A 20,808-nucleotide genomic window follows, 5' to 3' on the forward strand; every position below is an offset into this window, starting at 1 on the left:
GTAGCATCCATCCATCCATTTTCTATACCGCTTATCCGTCAGGGTCGCGGGGGAGCTGGAGCCTATCCCAGCTGACTACGGGCAAGAGGCGGGGTACACCCTGGACTGGTCGCCAGTCAATCGCAGGGCCAACACACAAAGACAAACAACCACACACCCTCACAGTCACACCTAGGGGCAATTTAGAGCAGCCAATTAACCTAACATGCATGTTTTTGGTATTGTGGGAGGAAGCCGGAGTACCCGGAGAAAACCCACGTAGGCACAGGGAGAACATGCAAACTCCACATAGAAGGGCCCAAACCGGGATTCGAACCTGGAACCCTCTTGCTATGAGGCGACAGTGCTAACCACTGCACCACCGTGCCGCCCTTAAAAGTAGCATTCATCAACCCAAATTACATTTGAAAGAAGGGTAAGTAGATTACATTTAAATTGTCAGGGATCACTTGGTAATATTTTCCACCACATCTTTAAAAGACCCATATGGCAATTTTACAGTTATGACACTTTTATATGAATATGAAATACACCAAATGTTTCAGTGTGTATCAAAGTAAATTACTCATCTCAGGTTGTCAGTTATGTTAATGGTGCCTTGACTAATATTTGTTTTTCTTTTTTTATGATGATAATGCGGTTTTTATTCCATTTTACTTACAATGACAATGGAGGATGACCGTTTTCAGTTAAGGAAGTGCTGCATTTTCGCTACAAACTTCCACAATGTCTTTAAAAAAAAGCAGCACCACAGAGTGGTTTGTGTTGTTTCATTTAACCGACTGTAAATGCTGTAAATGAGTAAGCAAATCATTGTGTTTGCATTGAAAATGTTTGGGGATGGAAAAAAAAAGTTTTGTTGCTTTGAATTTTAATGTCAACACTTTTTATTTGTTTGAATTGAATTTCACTTTGTATTTCGTGACATTTCAAAGCAATCTGACCAGTTTTAACTGTGTGAATCGGTATGTGGGATTTCATTGAGAGCAGGAAGAAGTTGGGGAAATTGTTTTTTTTTTATTTATTTTTAGCGTTTCCAAAGCTGAAATTAAGAGCTAAACTGCAAGAAATGTACTACACAGTTTGTAGTATCTTTTCTAATGTAAACTGCAAACATTAGTATGTCCCGCCAACTGGCTTCCTAGTAGTATTTGTTTTTCTAACCAAGGGTTACCTTCAAGGCCAAGGAACAGATCGCCAAATACCCATGTGATGGCCCCTCAGTGTCTCATTCAGTTGTGCAGGATCCTGACTGGTATCTGTCTGCGAAGCTCAAAGCTGCCAGAAAGCTTTCTTACTGCTTCACATGAAACAGCACATTGGTTAAATTTAGACACAAAGCTGACCAGTGAATCTCATACAGACACCAGATGATAAAACAAGGGACATGACAAAATCGAGCTGGAAGCTTAGGTTGCCATCCTCTGGTGTGTTGGGCCTTTATGTCATTGTTTTCTGGGGACGCACAGTCCAGTTGTAGGTGGACGTTTCCTTTAATGATGACTGTATGTGGAAGGGTGTGTTTTGCACATATTTATGTAATTGTGATTTTGTCATGACTAGAGCTGGAAATTGATTTACAATACATTCTGACTGCCAACTGAATCATTTCCATAACCCATAATTAGGAACAGAGGACCTCTGGGAGTATTTTGTGGTCACTGGCATAGGAATGTTGGATCCTTTGGGTCCTGTGCATTGAGGGTGGGGTGGGAGGGTGGATCCGGCTTATTCGAGCGCATCCCACAGATTCTCGATCGGGTTGGGATCTGAGAATTCTGCAGATCATTACAGTGGTCCTTGAGACGTGTCCGAGCCATTGCCACAATGGTGGTGTATTTGGTCTGCCATGTTTAGGTGGGTGGTGTGTGTGTCCGAGAACATCCATGTGATTCCCAGAACCCAAGCTTTCCCTGCGGATCACTGCTTTGTAAACAGCTGATTAATGTTATTCGTTTCTGTCAGTGAATGACAGCCTGTCAGTCAGTAGCATTAGTGCTGATTGGAATACACTGTATTTAGGCAGTGGTATAATAAACATTTGAACAATACACAGCTTCAAGTGCACTGAATACTAATTTCTCAGGGTTAATTAAAACTAATGATGTAATGTTGTATGCGTGTAAATTTTCTTTTTAAGTTAAGTAAGTAATTTTATAGTTTTGATGATGTATGTATAGTGGAACAATAGTGGAACAACATGTTCAGAAAGAGATTAATTTAGGGTTTTGTGCCTTACAACAATGCTTCTCAACCAGATACCACTGTGAAAAATGTTTTAGAGAACTGAGTGTTCTTTCTATTTTTTGGGTTTTCTTTTTAGCTTGTCAATTGCTCTTACAACGGGTATTCTTCCTGTATGCCTTTAGGTCTTTGTAAGGAGAACAAGTTGATTGTATTTTATTGCCATGGTGCTGAGAAGAGATTGTTCAAATAATGTTGTTTGATAATTAATGGCTTTGAGATGATATTGTGTGCTGTATGTACTAAACAAACACGTATTCAATATAAAGGAAAAGATGTAACATCAGTGTCCCATATTGTGTTCTTAGACCTTTTTTCATGTCACGCTTGATGGAAAACATATCAGAGATAATCTGATTCTGTTAAGAATTACTCTATACTTTTAGACTGGCAGACACAGTTTTTTTGTCTGTAAGCGTATCAGCAAGGGCATCATTCAGTGAGTGATTCATCTCTACTCGTATAAGATAAGATAAGATAATCCTTTGTTAGTCCCATAAATGGGAAATTACAATGTTAGTGCAGCAAACAGGATATAGAGGGTGCAGAGCATACAAGGATAAGGGAAGCATGAGCATTCAAAAAGAATAAATACACAGGAAACAGGTACCTGCAGCTGTACACAGTACAGAAAAGAAAAAGACTATTCACACTAGAGTCCCTCCAGTTATGATTAGTGGATGGATTGATTATTGTACCGATTTGTTTCAGGAAAGACTAAGTATGTATGTACTGATCCTAGTAGTAGTGTTACATGAGTAAGGATTATTACTGCACATGTATTATTGCAGGTCTGGCGTGACCATTTGTCCCACTATTGCACATGATTTATTGTCCAGTTAACACATTAACAGCTTAAATGTCCAGTCTGTCAGCTGTGTCAATGAAAGAGCTGCCCAGTGCTGTCAGAGTGCCCTGCATGGGGTGGGAGGGAGTGTCCAGCATGGGCGACAGCTTGGCTATCGTCCTCCTTTCACCCACCTCATCCACTGAGTCCAGAGAGCAGCCCAGGACTGAGGCGGCCCTCCTTACCAGTCTTTCCAGCCTCTTTTTGTCCCGGGCAGAGATGCTGCCTGTCCAGCAGACCACACCATAAAAGATGGCTGATGCCACCACTGAGTCATAAAAGACACAAAAGCATTGTGTCCGTGTTGCCAGTCCAGTCCAGTTTATTGTTGAGGTGAACGCCCAGGTACTTGTAGGAGATGACTCTCTCAATGTCTGTTCCCTGGATGTTCACCAGTGCGGGTGGGGTGTGTTGGCGACTGCTGAAGTCCACCACCAGCTCCTTGGTTTTACCCAAGTTGATTTGGAGGCGGTTCTCCTGGCACCAATCCACAAATCGCTGGATGAGTTCTCTGTACTCTCGGTCGTCTCCGTCCATAATGAGGCCAACGATCGCAGAGTCGTCCGAGAACTTCTGTAGGTGGCAGGTTGGGATGTTGTACCTGAAACCAGAGGTGTAGAGAGTGAACAGAAAGGGAGCCAGAACTGTACCCTGTGGTGCACCTGTACTACAGAGAAGCACGTCAGACTCACCGCTCTGCGTCCTCACATACTGTGGCCTGTCAGGTAGTCCACTGGCTGCCACTGAGGTGGTGGTCTACTCCTGCACACTTCAGCTTGTCTCCCAGTAGGGTGGGCTGGATGGTGTTGAAGGCACTGGAGAAGTCGAAAAACACGATCCTCACAGTGCTCCCAGCCCTCTCCAGGTGAGATAGTGATGTGTGCGGGAGATAGATAATGGCTTCCTCCACTCCAATTCCTGGCTGGTGGGCAAACTGCAGTGGGCATCGATCAGTTCACCAGTGGGCGCAGGTGGGCGAGGACGAGTTTCTCCAGAGTCTTCATCAGGTGAGACGTCAGTGCCACTGGCCTGTAACTGCTGAGCTCCTTCGGATGGGGGGTCTTTGGCACTGGTACCAGGCATGATGTCTTCCACAGCTGTGGGACTCTGGCCAGTGACAGGCTCAGGTTGAACATGTGCTGGAAGATTCCACACAGCTGGTCAGCGCAGGATCTCAAGAGCCTGGGACTGAGCCATCTGGACCTGCTGCCTTCCTCACCTTCAGCTTCCTCAGCTGATTCCTCACCTGCGTGGCTGTGACAGACAGACTCGAGCAGAGAGGAGGGGTGCTGGATACTGAAGAGGGGGAGCCCGTGTCTGCAGATGAGGTGTGAAGTGGCTAAGGGCTGAATGCTGGGGGAGGAGGGGGTGGAGGGGGAGCAGTTGGGGACTGAGTGAGGGGAGGTGCAGGCGCCACATCAAACCTGGTTCAACTTGTTTGCCCACACCTGGTCCCCCCCAGTCAGAGTCTTGGGTTCCTTCTGGTCTGAGATGCTCTTCAGGCCCTGCCAGACTCCGCTGATGTTCTTATTCTGCAGCTGGTCCTCCATCTTCTTCCTGTAGCACCTTTTCCCCTCTCTGATCCTCCTCCTAACCTGGCGCTGCACAGACTTCAGGTTCCCTCTATTCCCTGACATGAAGGCCCTCTTCTTCTCCTTTCTTGATGTTGGGGGTGATCCAGGGTTTGTTGTTGGAGAAGCACCGTATGGTCCTGGTGGGTACAGTGTTCTCCACGCAGAAGTTGCTGTCTGTAACCGTGTGAGTCAGGTTGTCGATGTCCTCCCCGTGGGCATCACTGAAGACTTCCCACACAGTGGAGATAAAACAGTCCTTTAAAGCCTCTTCAGCTTCATCAGACCATTTCTTCACTGTGTGGGTCACAGCTGGCTGCCTGTGCACCAGAGGTTTGTACACATGGTGGAGGAGCACCAGGTTGTGGTCGGCTCTGCCCAGTGGGGGGAGGGCGAGTGATGTGTATACCTCCTTGGTGTTGGCACAGCAAAGGTCCAGCATTTTATTGTCTCTGGTGTGGCAAGTATGTTGTATGTTGTAGTATGTTGATATATATAAAGGTGTACTTACAGCATCCTCGCCATCCTCACCAGTAAGTCTGTTTTAGCTAGTGACCTTTAATGAAGGACGATTAATAGGCAGCACAGATTAGGAATGTGGAAACTCTTTGCTTTTAGCCTCAATAAAATTCCAGTTTGACATTAAAAGGTCAGTTGTTAGCCAGTCAAAAATGATAAAAGACTCACTTCCTCATAACTCTCTGTGGCTGTTTATGCTTCTAAGCCACCTGATGCCATAAGGTTAATGTTTCAACCACATTTTCTGTTCTCATGTTCCTTTATTACTGTGCAACAGCATCCACCCTGACATTAAAATACAGTACTCACTGACCAGGATGTATCAATTTTATGTGCCTCCTTCTTCATGGAGCCATAGTAAATGCAATAAAAAAGAAATAAAAATGCAAAAGGGATAGATAGATAATAGATAAATAAGTTAATAAATGTAAAAAAAAACCAAAGAGATAGCAAAATTTTAAAAATCTAGTTTTGGCTACATTATGAGCATTTCAGCAAACATTTGGGGAATAATTCATCATTTATTTGTTTATTTCTACAACAATCTTTTAAAATAGATATTATTTCATGTAAATTGTTCTTTTTTGTTCTGCATTGCATTTTCAATTTAATTATTTATTTTATATGATGTAATTTCTCTATCTTTATCCCTGTGTTTTCCCTAATTCTTCTGCTTTTCCCTGTTTTTAACTATTCCTTAAAGGGCCAATCTGTAAATTAACTTGGGTGCTCTTTCCTGCATAGCAAGTGCACCTTTCACTAAAACGGGCACAATAATCTTCCCATATTTCATATTGTAATGCTAAACGTGTAACTAATGATATTATCAGTAGTTTGTTGCTGAATATTTTATCTCGTTGTATTTAAACAGTAAGGTCATGGGTACCAAGCACTTTAAGTGTCCAAATGGAGCAAATGGGAGCCATCGTGTGGACAAACGGTGTAAATGCATGTGGAGTCCTGATGTGGAGGCAGAAGATGATGGAAGAGACTGATGCTCGCCGGCACTGATGGACTCAGTGCTGGTCGACTCAAAAAAAAAAAAATCTGGAAATGTGCCTTTTGTGGCAGATGGTGTTTCTTTCCAGTGGAAAAACATGATGTACCTCACAGGCTGCTTTCCATGCCATGAAAGGGTTTGGAAGTGCTTCACCATAATTGCGTCACAGCTTTCTGCACGCTGGCGCCCCACCTCATGCACGTGGTGGCTTTTATTTTCTTCACCCCTGCCCCTCCGACAACTCAAGCAACATAATGTCCGCCAAGGTCTGTGAGTTGTCTGGGTTTATGTCACTTTTTCGGGGTGAATGTGCTTACAGGGTGGTGACACGTGCTTTAACACATAACCTTGAGCCCACATTTTCAATTACTAACCAGATAATAGAAAACACAGAGAATACCTTGTCCACGCTGGCACCTGTTCTCACACATATTATTCATTAATGCGCCGCCCCTCAGTTACGCCCCTGTTGCTTTCTCCGTCTGTAAGTCCGCCTGCAGGAGTTGCTCAGTTTTAATACGAGCAAAAGAACGCAACATCATTTTTTTTGTGTAGTAAAAAAAATTGTGATTTGCCCTCGACGACGAAGATCACCTTGAGCAAACTGCGGATCTGATTTCTACGAACTGTGCCTCTAACCTCACGTATCAGACTTTGTGTAGCGGCGACTGCCTGTTTGGCAAAACTTTGGGCAAAATTTACCCTGGAGACTCTCTTTCAGGCGCTTCATGAATATGCGCTGACTGTCAGGTCAGTGCGAGACTTCACAGGAATAGATACTCACCGAGCGCTCACGTTGATCCACCAGCATGTTCAGGTAGTTACTGCTGAATTGATTTCATTGTCTGCTTTATATTTCTGTGATTTTTTTTTTTTTGTAAACTAACTTACTATTTTACAATAAGTAGACCTGTATATTTTCCACAATTAAGTTAATCTAAAAATGGTTTGAAGGTTGGATTTCCTTTTTAAAACTTTTAAAAAGTTCTTTCATCCATTCATTCTTAAATGAAGTAGGAAGTAGGAGTCTAATGTTTTTGGGATGTATCACCCTCTAAGGTACACAGTTTAGTCGATGTAAAATAGCGTTTAAAAATTTAAACATTTAATGGTGGGCTACCTGTTGCAACATCCTGTCACAGGAAGTGGTATGAACTTGAAAACTAGTTGATGTTTATTTTTGTTGTTGTCTTCATATATGGTTACTTGAAGCTAGAAGCCTTTTCCAACGTACAGACTTAAATCGATAATAAAAAAACAATTAAAATGAGAATTAAAAATTGAAAATTATTTACATTTATAGAACAGCAGCTCACTGAACGTAAATGACAGTTCATAGTCCTGAGTAAAACATTCACAAACATTTTTCTTAGACCTCAATCAGACAGACGTCTAAGTGTTAATTTCCCAGTTGCTTCACCACTTTCCCAGGACCTCAACATCACCCTCATAGCCACACTAAAAACAATCATTACTTTAGCTGTGATACTGAAATCACTTTAAGTAACATCTGTTGATCCCACTTGCAGCATCTCCTTAAGCAAATGCATTTGCAGTCAACACCCCAAATGAAGTCATGGAAAGTCATTTCCACACATTTTCTCTGAACGTCCAAGTGGCTTGGCTGGACGTCACAGGCTGCCACTATTGAATAAGCTGTTGTAGGTCATCAAGCAGGCAGCCTGCTATAGAAATGTTTGTAGCCTTTCAACCTGGTACGAGAATCAATCTCACTTACACACTGATTACACCCTGTCATACAAAGGCCTTTGACAGGGTGTTATAAGTAATATGGCTGAAATCTTATCTGTGGTCAAAGCCAACACCAAACTTAGCGTGCGGCTAAATTAATGAAAAAATGAAAATAAAACAAACAAACATGTTTTATACAAATGAAAATTTGTGTAAAAGACTGTTTTCCTTTGTTTTAGAGGGTGGTTATGTCATGCTTGATAGAGAGGGTTTTAGAGAGAAAAGAAAGTATCAAAAACGAAAAAGAACATAAAAACTCACCAGCATTTGATTTTTTCTTCTTCAAACGTTGTCATTTCTTCTTAGTGATGTCTCTCAAAGGAGTAATACTGTACTGGAATAACACAAACTTACTGATACACGTAAATCTAAATCTATAAAAAATAATATATATAATTTGTTTAATTCATTTTCCTGTGACGAGGGAGACATTTATGCTGATATCATGTTATCTTGTTGTGTCTTGTCTCACATGACTGTGAGAAATTGTGTGACCCATAGTCAGGTCACACAAGGTTAATAGCTGAAATATAAAAATTATAATTTTATTATTTAACTTCACTTCATTGTGTAAGCGTCTCCATCCACCGAACACTCAGTTTTGATAGTTTTATACAGCCCCTTCCCTTTACATGTTGTGAACCTTTGGTCTCTTTCTATTGAGTTTCATATCTCACACCACTCCTTGTCTGCGCATATGCCAGTTTAAATGACAATTTTCTTTTTCCGCCTAAAATATAAATAGCTCCATTTAATCTGTACATACAACAAACTGACTGTGACTACATTCAGAGAAAAGAGAAGAGAATTTCTCTGAATCTCTTCTATGAAGATTGCAGAAATTGCGTGTCATACAGACTCAGAAAGGCCACATTTACAGGAAACAAAAACCCACGACCTGCCTTACCAGTTGAGCCACACATGATACTGAGTATAATATCAGAGGTTTCATTTATCTCAGCTGTACTCAGTTGCAGACCCACATGCTGCCAGCTTATTTACGGTGAAACAGTTCCAAACCCTGGTTGAAACAAAATCGTTCTATCATGTAATTCATATTTCAAGAGTAACTACAACACCTCAGTAATAAAAGACACAGAAAACTGTGGGAACTATTGTTTGTTTAACCATTGTAGAGCCTTATCATGGGCAAATCATTCTCTAGCATATACCGTAAGTCAGCCTTTATGGCACTGTTCTCTACAGCACATGGAGGTCACTTCGTCATGGGGCTACTGACAGCATTAAAACCTTATCACAACTAAACATAATTTTCAGGGAAAAAAATCATTAAAGAATTAAAGTTTTTTAGAAGTCTATAGATAAATGCGGGTACTTTAGTCTGGGCTCAGAAATATGTTTTTATCTTAATACATCTTAATAAGAACCAAGGCTTCTTTACCTGAGATCCCTGGCACTTTAGGAAGTAAATGATCTTCAGCATATTAATTTATTTATGACTGAGATGTGTTAATGTATAAACTGTTTTATTTTCAACTGCAGCACTTCAATGACGAGAACGGTCCAAGCAGGAACTTTCTTGTTGCTGTTGGGAGCTCCTCTCTTCCTCGTTTACATTCATAGAGATGCTGAAAAGATCTACAGGATCCAGTATGGGGGAAAAAGTAACAGTCAAATGAACAGTGAAATGAAGCCACCCACCAAAAACAACTCCTACGTATACTCCTGGCCAACATGTCAACAAAATACATCTGTTGCCAACATCACAAGCTTCAGCTCTCTTCCTGGTAGTATAAAAGATTTTCTCTACTATCAACACTGTCGCCATTTCCCCATGTTATTGGACCTTCCTGAGAAATGTGGAGGAGCTGATAAATCAGCAGACGTCTTCCTGCTGCTGGTCATTAAAAGCTCTCCTGTGAACTATGATCGCAGAGAGGTGCTGCGCAGAACCTGGGCTAAAGAGAGGCTACACAGAGGTGTGTGGATCAGGAGGATCTTCATATCAGGAACAACTGATTCTGGATTTGAGAAACAGAGACTGAACAAACTACTGGAGTTGGAGCAACGTGACTACAACGATATCCTCCAATGGGACTTTAGTGACACACTCTTCAACCTCACCTTGAAGCAGATTCTCTTCCTGGAATGGATGGAAAGAAACTGTCCGAACGCTCGTTTCCTGCTGAATGGAGATGATGACGTCTTCGCCAACACAGACAACATGGTGGAGTATCTCCAGAGCCTCAAGGATAATGATGGAAGCAAGCATCTCTTTTCTGGCCATCTGATCAGAAATGCAGGTCCTATGAGGGGGTCAGCGAGCAAATATTTCATCCCAGTTGAAGTGTACAAACCAAACTCATATCCCCCTTACTGTGGTGGAGGGGGCTTCCTCTTGTCTGGCTATACAGCTTCAGTCATATACAATATGTCCCAGTCCATCACCATCCTTCCCATTGATGATGTTTACATGGGGATGTGTCTGGCCAAAGCAGGACTTAGTCCTGTTTCCCATATGGGTGTGAAGACTTTAGGATTTCACATTCCCTCCAAACAACTAGATATACAAGACCCTTGCTTTTATAGAGACGTTTTAGTGGTACACAGATTCCTTCCAGCTGACATGTTTCTCATGTGGCACAGAATACAAGACCCTAACCTGAGATGTGGTCCCTCCAAGAAAAGGTTTTAGCAGCACAAAAACTTGACCTTGAGGTGGTGATGAAACTTGATGATACTTTGCTTCGTGTTCCTTCTCTTAGGTTGTGAGAGCAATTCATTTGTCCTTTTCAGTTTTATTTATTTTGTGGTGTTTTATAATAAATAACTTGAAAACATGATGCTCTTCTCTGTAAACTAGCCATAATCTCACATTAATCAAAAGATCTGCTAAGCCCTAAACAACGTGTATCTTCCTCTTTAGTTACTGTGTAACAACGCCCAACATGGTGATTAAATGTGGTACTCTGATAAGGATGTTATATAGCTCCTGCTGTAGAATGTGTTCAGTTTCAGATACTGGATGTTCACATTAAGAGGCCAATTATCAGCCAGATAAAATTAAAAGAGACTCTCTTTGTGACTAGTTTTCATTGTCAGCTGTCAAACCCAAATGCTTTAACCTAATCAACACACTAACCCCCTGAATATCTTGAAATTTGCATGTCGGTAGACCCTGTCACACTGTCGCTCTTCTTGATAAACTGGCATTAATCAAAGACTCTGCTCGCTTCTGAGATGCTTGCTAAAATCTGACACGACCCGTTATTCTGAGTTGTTTTGATTGTAATTTGTAAATGTTAAAGATAGAATGTGAAAACTTCCTTTTTGTAGGAAACACGAGGGGTGGGGGGTAATGTAGCTGCCTCAAACTGTCCCCTCTTTTTAAGTGCACATACGGCAGGGGGTTAAATCAAATGTGTTATCTGATGATTTGTTGGGGATAGGCTGTATTTGTAGCAGGATGGTAGGGATGTGTAAAAAGTGTGTATACAAGAATAAAGAACTGTGGTGCACTCTTGTATATAGAATATGTTACTGCAGTACTAAATGACTACATCCAAAAAAGCATGTGCTTTGAAGTGACACCTTTCTGTGAATGGTAGATGTTACACGTGCTTCCATTCAAATACAACATTACTGCATGGTGGTGGTCATCAAACAGCTGATTTCAGTGGTATCTGGTTAGGATTCTTTCTGATGAACTGATAACTATGTGTTCTATAGCTTTTTGTCCTAGAGGTTGGAGAAGCGGCTTGTGATCGGAGGGTCACCGGTTCAATTCCCCCACCGGACGGGCAGGAAAAATTTGGGTGTGGTGGAGTGATTAATGCGATAAAATTGTCCCCCCCCTCCATTAGCCGGCTGATGTGCCCTTGAGCAAGGCACTTAACCCCCCCAATATGCTCCCCGGGTGCTTGATGCTGCCCACTGCTCCTGTGTGTGTTTCACTGCGTGTAATTTGCCGGGTGTTGCATGTGTGTGTTCAACTAAGGATGGGTCAAGTGCAGAAGACGAATCCAGTGTGTGTATGTAAAAATATATATACTGTCAATAAAGCTGATTCTTCTTCTTCTTCTTCTTCTTCTTTCCTTAACAGATTGGGAATCAGGGTTTTCCTGTTTAAAACACCATACTTAGAAAGAAATTGTTGTATAACTGAGACTGGATGTAAACACACTCATGTTGTCATTCCCTTCTGCAAAAGAGTCCATCATGTGACATCCATGTAGCAGGGAAATGAAATGTTGTTTGTCACTTGGCCACATGAAATAGGGAACAGGGAACTTTTCATTTCACTGCTATATGGATGATACACAGCCAGTAAAGAAGACACAAACCTCTCCAAATCTCTTACAAATTGTCCAACAGACATGAAAAAATAAGTATCAGCAGATTTTCTTGAATTAAATTCAGATAAAACGGATCCTTAGCAATCTACAGTACATCCTAATGTAATATTGTGTCATGGTTGTTTTTAACTTAATGTCAGACCAAATGTCAGGAATCTGGGAGTGTTTTTTGACTCAAATCTAACTTTTCAAAAAGCACACCAGTAAGGTCATCCAGACTTGCTATGGCCATCTCAGGAATATTGTATGAATGCGACCAATGCTCAGTTTTAATGACTCCCAAACTATCATTCATGCTTTTATTTAATCAAGGCTGCATTACTTTAATAGTCTTTTAACAAGTAGAAATCAGAGATCAGTCAACAGACTCCAAACTTTAAAAAATGCAAGACAGTGAGACTCCTGACATGAACCGAAAAATGAGAACATGTAACTCCAGTTCTAATGTCCTTACACTGGCAGTCCATTTGTTTCATGATTGATTTTAAGATTTTACTACATGGGCCACACTGCACTTTATTCTTGATGCTGCACTTGCGTCTCGCACATTCACCCACTGATTTAATATGTTATTCTGGTGTTTTACTTATGGCTTTATGGTCCTCTGTTCTGTTAAGTTTCATTTCCTCATGACTTACTCCTGATCAGTTCATACATTTTGTGTATTTTATTTTATGCTTATTTTTCTGTTGCAAAGTACTTTGTCATGTTGGTTTTGATAAGTGCTATCCAAATAAACCATGTTATTATTATTATAAATCCTGCTTTGTATGCCTTAAAGTGATTGGAGAGAACGTACGCTTTTATACAATCGGGTACGCATCCTTAACAAGAGGAAAATATGTTGTGTGGTCTGCTATTATTTTTACCACCAGAGGTCGCTGTACACCACAGGATGTGGCGCTGAACGTTTGGGAAACGAAAGAGAGAGTGATGAAGAAGGATGTAGGAATTCACCTTCGGTTGAGGTGAACCTCAGGTGTGAGATGTGATCACCTCCCGCCATCTTTGCTCTGGTTTGAAAACTATTTTCTGTAAAACAAAACTGTCACCAGGCCTGTTGTGGATGGCTTATTGCAAATGTGTTCTGGAAACTAACAACATATTATAGGAGTTTTTAAAAAAAATGCTCCTAAATGAGTTGGCCAGGTTGGCTTAAGAGCTGGTGGTGAAGAAGGTGGGGCAGACCTCTTCAAGACAAACCAAACTTAAGGGGTTGAAGGCAGGTTGACTGACTGCCACATGGATTGTGTTTGAGTCAAACCAGGTGAGCTGAGTCTTCCACCAAGCTTCGTTCAACCTGATTTGCCCGTTTTTTTTCTTGTCATTTGTGTGTCTCTGTAGTCCTCATTATTTCAGTCCCCATCTGTTTCCTGGCTGAGAACATCCACGACTTAAGTTTCACTCTGATGTCTGTCGTCAAAGGAAGCGCCGCCTCTCAATTACTGGACTGGACTCTTGCCTTCAGTGTGATGGAGTTGCTCGGCTTGTAATGCGGGCAGCATCGCATTTTTGTATCTTGAGAAACCTCTGCGGTGGCGTAGGTTTTTAGGGATTGTGCTACGGCTGGTTGTGGAACCTGTCTTATCGGCAAAACTCAGGACCACTGCCACGACCGTCACCATCTCCATTTGGTGTGCACATAGGCTACTATCAGGTCTGTCAAAACAAGATCTGGACTACTCACCAAGCGCCCACTTTGACCCTCCAGTATGTTCAGGTATTTACTGCTGAGTTCATTTAATTGTGTAAATTTCTTTGTTTAAAATGGATTATTATGTCTATATTTTAGACAGTTATCATTGAGGCAGTGCTTAAACCTTGTGATCAGTTGTGTTTCAACGTATAGTACATGTATGCATATCCTAAATAAACTTATATTTGCTGTATTTTGTGCGAAATGTTGAGATTCAGGCGCGTTGTTTTGAAATACTTGGAATACTTGGAGTATTTCATTCTTCATAGCATGAGGATTAGCTATGTTAAATTATGCTATGGAAGAAGTACTCAGATCCTTCACTGAGTCTGTTACTGTTTTGTTTAGCTGAGCAAATAGTGGTGTGACTACCACTTCTCCATTCAGTCACGCACCAAAGATATTTGTGCCGAGTGTCATGAAAAACGTTGAATATTTGCGTCCACGTATATGTTATGATGCATGACCATTTGACAATCAGCCATGATCCTATATGTTGAACTATATCATCGATTAATTTAGAAGTTTGTCCATTTAGTGATTAGTCATCACTGAAAAGCCTCTGAAGATGAGATTAAGACATCTCAATCTCACACTCGGAGACAAACAAAAACTCACCCTGAACTTTGCCGCTGGGCGTGTGGAAAATAGCAGCAGTTGTGCACTGTCGTGACTTTAAGTAGCACTAATGGATTTCACTACAGTAGCCCCTGTTGAATGAATGTTGCTTGGCTGGACAGCCAGGCTCCTTCACATAAATGAGCTCTGGTATGTCATCAAACGGGTAGCCTGCCATAGAAAAATTTGAATATTTCCAGTCTTTCAACCTTACCGGGAGACACTCCTCCGTTGACTTGAAATCCTTAATACTTGAGGAATTGAAAGTGATCCTCAACATATTAAGATGTATTAATGCAAAATCTCTTTTTTCTAACTGCAGAGTTTCAGTGACCAGAAGGTTCCAAGCAGGAACTTTCTTGTTGCTGTTGGGGACTCCTCTCTTCCTCGTTTACCTTTATAAAGACAATGAAAAGATATACAGAATCCAGTATGAGGGAGAAAGTAACAGTGAAATGAAGCCACCCACCAAAAACAACTCCTACGTATACTCCTGGCCAACATGTCAACAAAATACATCTGTTGCCAACATCACAAGCTTCAGCTCTCTTCCTGGTAGTATAAAAGATTTTCTCTACTATCAACACTGTCGCCATTTCCCCATGTTATTGGACCTTCCTGATAAATGTGGAGGAGCTGATAAATCAGCAGACGTCTTCCTGCTGTTGGTCATTAAAAGCTCTCCTGTGAACTATGATCGCAGAGAGGTGCTGCGCAGAACCTGGGCTAAAGAGAGGCTACACAGAGGTGTGTGGATCAGGAGGATCTTCATATCAGGAACAAATGATTCTGGATTTGAGAAACAGAGACTGAACAAACTACTGGAGTTGGAGCAACGTGACTACAACGATATCCTCCAATGGGACTTTAGTGACACACTCTTCAACCTCACCTTGAAGCAGATTCTCTTCCTGGAATGGATGGAAAGAAACTGTCCGAACGCTCGTTTCCTGCTGAATGGAGATGATGACGTCTTCGCCAACACAGACAACATGGTGGAGTATCTCCAGAGCCTCAAGGATAATGATGGAAGCAAGCATCTCTTTTCTGGCCATCTGATCAGAAATGCAGGTCCTATGAGGTGGTCGGCGAGCAAATATTTCATCCCAGTTGAAGTGTACAAACCAAACTCATATCCCCCTTACTGTGGTGGAGGGGGCTTCCTCTTGTCTGGCTATACAGCTTCAGTCATATACAATATGTCCCAGTCCATCACCATCCTTCCCATTGATGATGTTTACATGGGGATGTGTCTGGCCAAAGCAGGACTTAGTCCTGTTTCTCATATGGGTGTGAAGACTTTAGGATTTCACATTCCCTCCAAACAACTAGATATACAAGACCCTTGCTTTTATAGAGACGTTTTAGTGGTACACAGATTCCTTCCGGCTCACATGTTTCTCATGTGGCGCAGAATACAAGACCCTAACCTGAGATGTGGTCCCTCCAAGAAAAGGTTTTGGCAGCACAAAAATTTGACCTTGAGGTGGTGATGAAGCTTGATGATACTTTGCTTCGTGTTCCTTCTCTTCTACATTGTGAGAGCAATTCATTTGTTGACTGTGATAAGATTTGATGACTCTCAGTGGCCAGCTTATTGCAGCAGCCAAACTCAGGCAATCTAATAAAACAACAACAAACCTACCATTAAGTGACAGCTTAAGACGACTTTGTGTTTGTCGACACTTTCAGAGCAGTTGATTCGTCTCTATTTCCTTTCATTGTTTGTGGCGGCTGTTGTTTTGGGCCACATCACACTGAAATGTTTTTATAGAGTAATATTCTGATGATCTCATGAAGTGAATTAGAGACACAGGAAGCACCACTGCAGTCCACACATTGCAGTGTTAAAGTGTGTGGGCAACCAGTAACATACACCTGTAATTAAAGTGTAGTTGCAGGTTATGTGAACCGTAAAATAAAGCGGTTCTTAGCTCCCTGCATAGAATCACAATCGTCCAAAGTATTGGATTAGGGGGTAGCAGTATAGACTATTTAAATATTTATGTCATCGTGTTATCAGAATGTCTTTTTGCTTTTCGTGTGACATTAACACTATATTGTTTTTCTTGTTATTGTTTGTTTGTGAACAACATGTCAGGTGACATAGTAGTCATAAGCTGGATGTGACATTGCACATACTTCCATGCACCAGAGGTTAAGAAATATGTTAAAAATCAGTCTAGAGGTTTGGGGGATTTTCCTTTAGTTGTCTGCACTGTTTGATCAAATCACAACTAAGTTGAATTTTTTACTAAATTTTACTGAATTATGCTAAATAAATAAATTAAATAAAAACCCCCACAATATTTAGAATTTTTTTCGAACTCGAATTTTGATTTTTTTATTTTATTTATTTGTGTTTATAATCAAGTTTTCAGGGATTTTAAAGGCTTTATCATGAGGTTAATTGCATTTTCTTTTCTTTCTGTTGCACTTTGGGCAATTTTATCTTTAAATATACTCTTATATATAAACAGACTTGTCTTAAACTGTGAAATATTTGTTGAAAATTGTGTCTTTTTCATGCAGTAGATAGCAGAAACAATATTCTTTCAGATTTGTAAGAAAAATAAATATAAAACAAGAAACTAAGAAAGATAGAGGAATGAACTTATCAAAGGCTTTTCTAATCAGCTTCTTACTGACGGCATATCGTGACTCACACAGTCCTGGAGAAACAGGTTTGAATGATAAAATCAAATCAGTTTAGAGAGACAATAAGTACTTGAGGATAAAGATCTGAAACGTTTTCTTATACTTTAAAGATATTTTTGTGTTCAATTTAGTTTGTATTACAAGATTTTGTTTAGGTTTTTACTTGAATCTAAAAGGATGACCAGGACCCAGGGGCAAAGCACACTGGTCTGGAACACATTTTTTTAATTTAAAAAAGTGTTTGAGTATCTGCTGACATACACATACTGTACAGCTACACAGTGCATGTTTGGGTAAATAAAAAACATTTGTAAAATGTCTCATCTCAAAATGCAAAATATTCTGATTTGTATTGTACAGATAATAAATACTTTTTGTGATAAAACTAGACAATAGAGGACATGCAGTCCACTGTGTGTTGTTCAGGTTTCATCCCACAGTTATTGACACTTACTGTAAAATGTGACTGCTCAAACCAATTTCCCTTAATGCCATGCTTCGAGTCTGACAATAGAAACACAGCCCGTTGTGTTCTTTATTGTTTCTTTGGATCCTCGTTAGTTGTTGCCTTGGCAATTAATCTTTCAGGCACCCATACAATAAAACACGGTGTACAGTATTTTGAATGCTCAGCGGCAGCTGATTGAGCTGGAAGGGAAAGACGGAGAAAGAGAAAGAGAAAAAGACAGAGAGAACAATAGGAGAAAAAATGTAACTAAATGAACACAGTGTACCGACTGGGCCTCCTCAATAACTACTCAGCCTTTTTTTTTTTGAACATTTTTGTTGACAGCCTGGGTGAGACAACACAGTGAGTGAAGTGAGAAGACCTGCGTCCTTGTGTTGTCTCTTCCTGTGACATTTGGCCAGTGAAAATGCAAATTGCAGCAGTCTACAAACTTCTTAAACTTTTGGAACTTTTCACCATTGTGAACTTTTGTCTGTGATTAGGTTTTTAAAAAATGGTAAAAATGTAACCATTTGTCAAAAACCAAGGTTATGACGTGTAACATTTAAGTCTGACATGTGAGCCTATGGCTATGTGATTAGATCTCACACGCTTGTAATGTGAACAAACTGGCTTTTCATGGCATTTCCATGGAATTCACTTCCTCTTCATGCTCAGTGTGTTTTGTACGATACCCACGCTACAAATGGTGCATATCTCTGAAGTGCAGGCTTTTGAATGTCATCCAGAAATAACAATCAGTCAATGGACATATTAGATGTGATATGTCACATGAGATCTGACACAATGGCTACACTGTAATGTAAAAATTGTAAACTTGAGTAAGTTATTCAGTATGGATGTAAATGCTACAATTGCCCAGTGTTATGTGATCCAGTACAGCAGCTCTACAGTGAATTCTGCCTTTATGAAGCTTTTCACTTTGACATTAAAGAGTTTTTTGTAAACTTTAACAGTTTTTTCTCACTTTCCTACAATATTCGAACGTTGCTGTTTAACAGAATGCAAAGGTACGTCTCATCCAATTTAAGATCATACATCATTTCTGCTTGACTCCTCCAGACTGTTTAGAATTGGGTTAATATACATGTCAAATTATCAGGGATGCAAGACAGAGGAAGGTCATCTCATTCGTGTTTTATGGTCTCTCCTGCAGAAAAACAAATTTTGTTCAGTTTAAGATTTAAGCTGGTAAGATTTAAGATAAGATGATGGATCAGTTTGAAGATTTGCGGACAAACATGTTAGAAGTTACATCCAAGTTACTGTAATGACAGGTGGACAGATACTCTGAGATGACTAGAGCAGGAGCATTTGGAAAGAAGTCCTACCAGCGCTCAAAGAGTTAAAGCAAGGCGTCAGGACTTGAAGACGTTTCACTGCTCATCCAAGCAGCTTCATCAGTTCAAACCGGCAGTTTGGAAAATCAGATGTGTGTAAGAAAATCCGGCAAATACTTAAGCTGCGGCGAGACACGCGTTCAGTGCTGTGATCTTTGCATGAATTATTATTTTTTTTTAATACTTGCTTTTTTTTCCTTGCATACAGCTTTGGAATAATACAATAATAAAAAGGCACTGCACTCACTGCACTTTTTCATTCTTTGATGACTTGAATGATGATGTTGAATGATAATGTAATTTAGCTATGCTACTAAACAGGTTTTCAAGGGAAGTGAAAATAGACTGTTGAGATGAGTCATGTACTAACGGGAAATATGCTCATATAAACTGGCAACTCAGTACAGACAAAGGAAAGTAGAGGGAAAAAAAACAACATCGTTAAGTCAAGCAGTCTCAACAAGATCATCACAGTACAACACTATGCAGCACAGTGAGTCCTGCTGTCAGTTTGGTGAAGAAAATACCTCAGTAACTTAACCACTGTTGTATGTACAGTACATGCACACTGAATACTTGCAGTTCTGATTCACTCAACTTTCTTTTGGTAGTGGATTTAGAAAAAGATCACCAAAATTATTACAATTCGATCAGATTTCATTTCTTCCAACAAGCATAGTTGTTGAGAAACCCACAAATAACCTCTTGGTGGTGCTAGAGGAAAAGTCAAGAGCATCTTCTGCACATCGTGGATATCCTTGACAGTTATGAGTTGAGATATTTCAGTCTTGATCAAAGTGGACAAACAGACATTGCTGTCCATAGAGTCATGAAAGTGGCATTTTTCATGGACAACATGTCCCAGAAGTAACATGGCTGGTATGAGTAATGGAATTAATGATGGTTGAATATTAAATTTTGTTGCCTCACTTTCAGTGTCTTCATATTGTACATGTCAGCAGATCATTTTATTTCATCAACAGATTTTGAAACCACGGACATGTCATTAAAATCCTGTTTCTTCACAAAACTGGGAAATATACTGTACCTGTTCACTCTCTTGCCAGATGAGAAGAATGATGCCTTTCAGATCTGAAGCTATAGCCATTAATGAGATCAGATATATGAATCAGATGTTGAATTGAAACCACATCGCACCTTATTCATATCCAATCCTAAACCCAGAGTGTCACTCAGCCAAGTAAACCAAAAAGACTAAGATGACTTTTAATGAAGGGACTGTGCTGACTATGCTGTCCAAAGATAAACAACTGTAACAAGCATGCACAGTTTCTGGACAATATCCATAACTTATATGTATGTCACAGGAAACAAACGATAGTGCAGGCTCTTGTTAGCAGAAAGCTGGCGTCCAGTTGTCTGGTATGCTCTGTGCTCACCTCTGATATTTGATTTGACCTTTGATATTTTAGAAAAATAATGCAAATTTTAGAAAATATTTACATAACCTCACATTCAAAAAATATTTTTTAACAATCCACTTCCTGTTATCATGACTGAGGGACTTGTGGCAGAAGCAGGCAATCTGTCAGGATTAAGCATTAGAGCCTTATTATACCTTGTGTTCTCATTTGTCTTCTCTACCTGTCCCTCTGTGTGCCTGTGTTGTGTGTGTTTGTGTGTGTGTGTGTGTGTGCGTGTGCACATATTCCTGTAGTTGTGGGGACAAAAATCTGTTTACACAGTGGACCCCACAACTGAAATCATTAAATATTAGGGTGCTATGGTTAGGTGGTGGTAAAGTCTCTAGGAAATGA

General features: G+C 40.5%; 1 protein-coding gene across 5 annotated transcripts; it reads left to right on the forward strand.

Annotated features, from left to right (window-relative positions):
- Nucleotides 1–6,707: 6,707 nt before the first annotated feature.
- Nucleotides 6,708–19,021, forward strand: LOC124060596 (N-acetyllactosaminide beta-1,3-N-acetylglucosaminyltransferase 3-like). 5 transcript variants are annotated; one of them, XR_006843602.1, is made up of 3 exons: nt 6,708–6,998; nt 9,437–13,516; nt 13,594–13,855. XR_006843602.1 is itself a non-coding variant. In XM_046391724.1 (3 exons), exons 1-3 carry the CDS (start codon nt 6,991–6,993, stop codon nt 16,054–16,056), a joined length of 1,191 nt encoding a protein of 396 aa, XP_046247680.1. In that variant the 5' UTR covers nt 6,708–6,990; the 3' UTR covers nt 16,057–19,021. The 5 variants fall into 5 exon arrangements, 4 of the variants coding, with proteins under 4 accessions (XP_046247680.1, XP_046247679.1, XP_046247681.1 ...); XM_046391724.1 differs by lacking the exon at nt 13,594–13,855 and adding an exon at nt 15,119–19,021 and having other exon boundaries at nt 9,437–9,681; XM_046391723.1 differs by lacking the exon at nt 13,594–13,855 and adding an exon at nt 15,019–19,021 and having other exon boundaries at nt 9,437–9,581.
- Nucleotides 19,022–20,808: the final 1,787 nt, after the last annotated feature.

The sequence above is a fragment of the Scatophagus argus genome, chromosome 6, assembly GCF_020382885.2.
Source record: "Scatophagus argus isolate fScaArg1 chromosome 6, fScaArg1.pri, whole genome shotgun sequence".
NCBI lineage: Eukaryota > Metazoa > Chordata > Actinopteri > Scatophagidae > Scatophagus > Scatophagus argus.

Excerpts from the sequence above, each read along its gene's own strand:
- LOC124060596 (XM_046391724.1), top strand. Across the intron at positions 9,682-15,118 it reads AAGCTTCAGCTCTCTTCCTG|GTAGTATAAAAGATTTTCTC; the intron begins GTAGTATAAAAG and ends GCTCTCTTCCTG.